This window comes from Lactuca saligna, chromosome 3 (assembly GCF_052625555.1).
Source record: "Lactuca saligna cultivar CGN05327 chromosome 3, ASM5262555v1, whole genome shotgun sequence".
NCBI classification, from domain to species: domain Eukaryota; kingdom Viridiplantae; phylum Streptophyta; class Magnoliopsida; order Asterales; family Asteraceae; genus Lactuca; species Lactuca saligna.
This window is the reverse complement of record NC_136419.1, coordinates 141,870,136-141,876,724: the sequence shown is the minus strand read 5'-3', so window position 1 is coordinate 141,876,724 and position 6,589 is coordinate 141,870,136. Positions and strand designations below refer to the sequence as shown.

General features: G+C 37.3%; 1 protein-coding gene across 1 annotated transcript; it reads left to right on the top strand.

Moving 5' to 3' along the window:
* Positions 1-2,552: 2,552 nt before the first annotated feature.
* LOC145036036 (uncharacterized) lies at positions 2,553-3,103 on the top strand. Its single transcript, XM_078984519.1, has 2 exons — positions 2,553-2,813; positions 2,864-3,103. The coding sequence occupies exons 1-2, from the start codon at positions 2,553-2,555 to the stop codon at positions 3,101-3,103; spliced, it is 501 nt and encodes a 166-aa protein (XP_078840645.1).
* Positions 3,104-6,589: the final 3,486 nt, after the last annotated feature.

Below are 6,589 nucleotides of genomic sequence, written 5' to 3'. Positions count from 1 at the left end.
ACTAGCTGTAACGTGTGTTCTCTCTCTCTATCTAGCATGTATAGACTCATGAATGAACTAACTTTTTGTATGTTTCATTGTTCTAGTAATAGTATTAGTATCCTCCTGTGCTTCCCCTATGGTAACTTACTAGTGATGTAACTGGTACGTATGAACATGGAAGTATACCCTTGCTACCCAAGGGTACCAAATGAACTGGAAGAACCTTTATGACTATATATGTACACATGATATATAATTAATAGTTAAACGACCTTCGGACGGATACCCGATACCCCACCAGACCACATCTCAACGGCGAAAAGGAAATAGGGCGGATAGCCTGCGTAAGTCCTTTAAACATTTCTTATATAATTATACATACATATATATATATATATATATATATATATATATATATATATATATATATATGCATGCAATTGACAATATAAAAGCATAAAATAAGTTTTGTAACACTTTTGAACATGATTCCTATCTAAGTAAAGGTCGATTTGATGTCAGCCTATAAAAATGGTTTGGAAGTATTTGTTTGAAAACACAGTCTAAGTATAACGAAAACATTTGTTTGAAACACAATTGTAAATGAGTTTGAAATGAAACATACAATATATATAGAACAGTTTAATAAGGAGTTTTAAACATATAAAACGTTTATGAAAATCATTTAAAGAAAAATGTTTGGTAAAACAGTTAATGTGTAGTAAATCATTTGAATACTTCTTATTAATCACATGTGATTGATATAATAACTGGCATGATTCTACTTGTATCCCCCTCCATAAAACGTTTAAAAACATTTAAGACATTGATTAAGGGGTATGAACTCATCTGTAGTGAATGGTAAGGCTGAACTGAAGATGTAGGATTGCTAGGTGTCAAATGAAGTCTTGAACACACTCTATGATCCTATTTAACATATAATATCACATATATGTATCAAATTAGTCTTTAAACAACTAATAAACAAATTCAAGACACCCTAAGTCATGCTAAACACCTTTATCAAGTGTTATTAGCCTCAAGGATTGTATCTAAGTGTTGTAGGGACAAGCTAGTGTGTGTAGGGTTCAAGGAAAACTCCCTAATGGAGTTCACGACCCTAATGTCACCAACAAATGAGTTTACAGTCGTAAAATCATGGGTTTACAGCCGTACGCTCATCCTTACTTGGTCATTTGATGTTTTGAGGCTTTACAAGACCCTAAGAAGCAATTCTACTTAATGGCATGGTCTTTGGAAGAGATTATGGCACCTTTCAACTCCTTTGGGGAGTTCACGGCCCTGGAACCACTTACCGTAGAGATTATGGTCGTAATTTCTTATGGAAAGGGTGTTTTTGGTGTTTTCAAGTCCCCAATTTAACTAGAAATGAATCTAGGTTAGTGTCCAAGGCTTATAGAGAGTTTAAAGCATACTTTGGCCTTTTTTTTGGAGTTCACGGTCCAAGAACTTCTTGGGCCGTGAACACCTTACCCTTGGTGTTCTTGGGGTGTTTTCTAGTCATACATACATTAGGATACGAGTCTAGGCTAGCCTCATTGCAAGAGGAAGGGACTAGGGCACTCTTTGCCCCTTAAAGAAGGCTTTACGGTCGAAGATGTTCTTGGACCGTAAACTCTTTGATCTTGTGGGTTTCTTATGATTTCTAGTGTATTAGACACATATCTAGCCTTATAACACAACTAGATGGAAGTACTCACATTTTTGGGATGAAAATCCGAAGATCCGTGAGAGAGAATTCGGCTTTTCTCTAGCTGGAAATGGAACTAATGAATAATTATGGCTCAGAATCATATATATACTCCTGGGGTTTTTTGTAGAAAATATTTTATTCAGACATTGAACCCTAATATCAACGAGTTTTAGAATTATAGAGTTGCACAATACCCTAGTGCATCCTCTCTCCTGATATCTCTTTAAGTGTAAATCCTGAAATACTCAAACTTATACCAAAAGTCTGAATATTTACTACAACTGCTCTAACTTCTATTGACTTGATATTGTTTGCACACAGTGGAAATTTCAGGTTGTCACAGTCCCAACACTAGTTTCAGCTCTTTCAATTCAAAGTGCAAAATAAACTCTGTGAAGGACATCAAAGGAAAGGGAAAGCTAGCATCAGATTCTGAGTTCACAGATAAGAAAGAGTCAGCTAACCCTAAAATTCAAAAGAAAAATCCTAAACCAACTAATAACACACCAACTAACGCACCAATCTTTAAACAAGATAAAACTAAAATTAAGGTGTATACCATTAAACGAAAAGATCAAACCACTTTAGTAAAAAGAACATTTTTTGTTGATATTTATTCTGCAATTCCTTTTTTTGTGAAAGACTCACCAGGACCCAAGAAACTTTGGGTTCCTAAATCAACTTGAATTTGCAGGTGCTTTGTGACGAGCAGTTCGATGATGAATGGTATATCGACAGTGGCTGCTCACGTCACATGACAGGAAGGATGGAAGAGCTGAGGGAGTTTCGGTCCCCAAAATATGGTGGGTGTGTAAAGTATGGAGATAACTCCTATGGAACAATCAAGAGATACGGTATGATAAAAAATGGAGATTTCTCAATTCGAAAAGTGGTGTATTTGGAAGGATTGCAGCATAACCTCATCAGCGTGTCACAACAAGTTGTAGGAACAGGTCTGAAAGTATCATTTGATGATGAGGGTTATGAAATCATTGAAAAGCATTCGAAAAAGGTGTTGTTAAAGTCTGAACGCAAGGGAGAGATGTATCCATTAAATCTCAACCCAGTAAAAGGAAAACCAACAATATGTCTGCTATCAAAGGCAAAGATGAAATCTGTTTGTGACATCGATGTTTATCGCATCTGAACTTCAAAGATATTAATTAGTTGGTGCTTGGTGACCATGTTCGAGGCCTCCCTCTTCTCAAGTTTAACAAGGAACATCTATGTGCAACGTGTGAGATGGGCAAACAAAGCAGAAAGAATCATCCTACGAGAATCAATACAAAGATTGTTGAAGCTCTTAAACTGTTGCACATTGACTTGTGTGGACCTTCTGCTATCGAAATCGTCGGTGGTAGTAAATACATACTTGTCATTGTAGATGAATTTTCACGTTTCACCTAGGTTTTCTTTCTTAAGCAGAAATCAGAAGCAACTTCCAAGGTAAATACATTTATTAAGCTAGTGGAAGTTCAACTGAAAAAGACGGTGAGAAATGTCAGGAGCGACAATGGGCTGGAATTCAAGAATAAAGACTTTGAGGACTTTCTAGCTGATAAGGGGATAACTCAGAACTTTTCGGCCCTGTATACACCACAACAAAATGGGATTGTTGAAAGGCGAAACCGTTCTTTATGTGAGGCAGCCAGAACCATGCTCAGTTTTGCTTCTCTTCTATTATACTTCTGGGCTGATGATGTTGCAACCGCATGCTACACTCAGAACTGGTCCTTTCTTAACAAAAGATTCTCAATCACTCCATATGAGATCTTAAATAATCAAAATCCCAATGTTAAATTTTTCCATGTGTTCGGTTCAAGATGTTTTGTCCTCAACTCAAGGAGAACCGAAACAAGTTTGACGTTAAAGTAGATGAGAGAATATTTCTTGGTTATTCACTCTCTTCAAAATCTTTACAGATTTCTGAATAAACAATCTAAACGGATTGAAGAAACTTATTACGTCACCTTTGATGACAATTACATGAAGAAAGTTTAGAGGAGTGAAAGTGACTTAGGGGAAATTTTTCCTACATCAAGACAAGTCTCGGTTCCAATATCCAACTTGTTCGAGGAGTACATTCGGTTATTTGATGAACCGGAGAAAGCGGCACACTCAAAGGCGAAAGTAGTAGATAACAAAATTGATAATCTCTAAAAGATCATCGATGATGCTGCAAAGGAAATGGAAAGTGAAATTCCTAAAACTACAGGAGCTCAATCCTCCACTGACTCTCAAATCAATGGGTCAACGTTTAAGGGGAGAATTCGTCAGCACCATCGACAACCAAGGTATCTTTCAAGGGGGGAGAATTCTACACCGTCTCCAACTAACAAAGGTACATTTGAGGGGGAGAATCCAACTCTCGCAGAGGATGCAAACTTCGATGCTGCCACAGGTTACACTTCGCCAGTCAAGGGGGAGAAAGAGATGGCAACTGACGAAGGCAAGAGTGATAAATCAGAATTTGAAGAGGAAGTGAATGCTAAATTGGATCTGGCTTATGACCCAAATTATCCTCCGTTAGTGAAATGGACCAAGGATCATCCTAAAGAACAAATTATCGGTGAATCTTCTGATAAAGTTCTTACTCGTTCCCAAGTAAAAGCGAAACAAACTGCATTATTCTCTAAAGTTGAGTTCTGTATGTTTAATTCGTTCATCTCCAAAATCGAACCGAAAACAGTAAATGTTGCGCTTGATCATTATGATTGGGTTCAAGCAATGCAAGATGAGCTCCATGAGTTCGAACGTAACCGAGTTTGGAGGCTGATTCCCATACCAAAGGATACGTCTCTGGTCGGCTTGAAATAGGTCTTTAGAAACAAATTGGACAAAGAGGGGAATGTCATTCGCAAAAAGGCTTGGTTGGTGATAAAAGGATATTGCCAAGAGGAAGGGATAGATTATGAGGAAACCTTCGCTCCAGTAGCAAGGTTGGAATCAGTTAGAATCTTCCTAGCATATGTGCCCATAAAAACATTGAAGTTTTACAAATGGATGTCAAATGTGCTTTTCTTGAATGGAGAACTAGAACAAACAGTGTATGTTGACCAAACTGCCGGGTTTGTGAATGAGAAATATCCTGATCATTGCTATGTGCTGGATAAAGCGGTTTATGGTTTAAAGCAAGCACCGAGAGCCTGGTATGAATCCTTAACTCGTTTTCTAAAAATGTTAAAATTTAAGCAAGGTTCGGTTAACCCTACCTTCTTCCGAAAGAAAGAAGGCGGGCGAACATCTGATCATAGTTCAAATTTATGTCGATGATATCATCTTCGGCTCTACGAATCCCAACTTAACTGCTGAATTTAGAAAGTTGATGGAGACTAAATTTGAAATAAGCGCAATGGGTCCAATTAAATTTTTCCTTGGTTTAAATATTAGATAGGTTCCTAAAGGCATATTTATCAACTAGGAGGCGTACACAAAGAACCTATTATCCAAATTTGGCATGACATGTGACTCTAAAGTGAAGGTTCCTATGACATTTGGCACTAAGTTAACACCATCTCTGGAGAAACCTGCTGTTGACATAACACTTTATCGTCAAATGATAGGGTCCCTTATGTATCTAACAGCTAGTAGACCGGACATTATGTTTTCTGTTTGTTATTGTGGTAGGTTTCAAGCTAATCCAAGAGAACCTCACATGGTGGCTGTAAAGAATATCTTCTGTTATCTAAAGCGAAATTCATCTTTCGGTCTCTGGTATACTGCCAAATCAGGTTTCTTTATTCACGCTTTTTCTGATGCTGATCTTGGAGGATGTTGTCTAGACCGAAAGAGCACTAGAGTTGGATGCCAATTTCTTGATAGAAAACTTGTTAGCTGGCAGTCCAGAAAGCAAAATTGTGTGTCACTTTCAACAGCAGAAGCCGAATACATAGCTGCAACATCTTGTACTTCTCAAGTTATATGGATTTAAAGTCAACTGAGAGATTACGGGCTGAACATGAAGAAGATTCCTCTCTATTTTGACTCAGAAAGTGCAATAAGGATTTGTCACAATCTAGTACAACATTCAAAAACTAAGTATATTGCACTTAGGTATCATTTCATCAAGGATCATGTAGAAGATGGAAACGTGGAAGTGCATTTTGTTCAATCCTCTGATCAACTGGCTGACATGGTTACCAAGGCCTTACCTGAAGCATGTTTTAATAACATTTTACAAGGTCTGGGAATGATGGAAGCAGAATTGGTACCGAATCCTTGAATCTTGCATTAAAATTTGATAGGCAAAATGGAGCGACCACTCGGTCTATTTCGGCTCCATAATTTTCAGGGACCGAAATGAACCGACTGCTCGGTCTATTTCGGTTCTGGAATTTCAAGAAACCAAAATGAACCGAACGCTTGGTCTATTTCGCTTCATTCAATAAAACTAAGGTTTCGGTTGTATATTATGTATATCTCTATTATTTTCTGTTTTTATTTTTCAGAAAACTTCATAAATCTATTTTTTTTTTTCAGAAAACCTTAAAAATCCAAAAATTATTTTTTTGTTTTGTTTTGTTTTTTTGTTTTGTTTGTGTGGTGTGTCTGTGTGTGTGTGTGTTTGTTCATTCATTTCAATAGGTTCCAAGTATACCAGTACAACAGAGTTCGGAGCTGGGGCAGGTATGATGATTCTTCTATGAACTAGTTAAGGGTCCCTAGAAGCATGATGTTGCATGTTGACCAAAGCCTCTAAGACTTAGTGCAAGGCCTTAATGATTTGATCAAAACCTATCGTTTCTTCCGAATTAGGTTGTTCTTATCCACTCGGTCTAGATCTACCTTACTCTTCTCATATGAGTTAAGAGTTTCTCTGCTTAGTCATGTTTTTATAGCAAAAGGTACTTTTGGTTCTTTCACCATACTCCATCCACTATCGGTTCACAACTG

Bases quoted from the DNA above. Each gene is read 5' to 3' on its own strand.
- LOC145036036 (XM_078984519.1), top strand. From the start codon at position 2,553: ATGATAAAAAATGGAGATTTCTCAATTCGAAAAGTGGTGTATTTGGAA. The intron at 2,814-2,863 runs GTTTGTGACATC...GATATTAATTAG, and splicing joins CAAAGGCAAAGATGAAATCT to TTGGTGCTTGGTGACCATGT.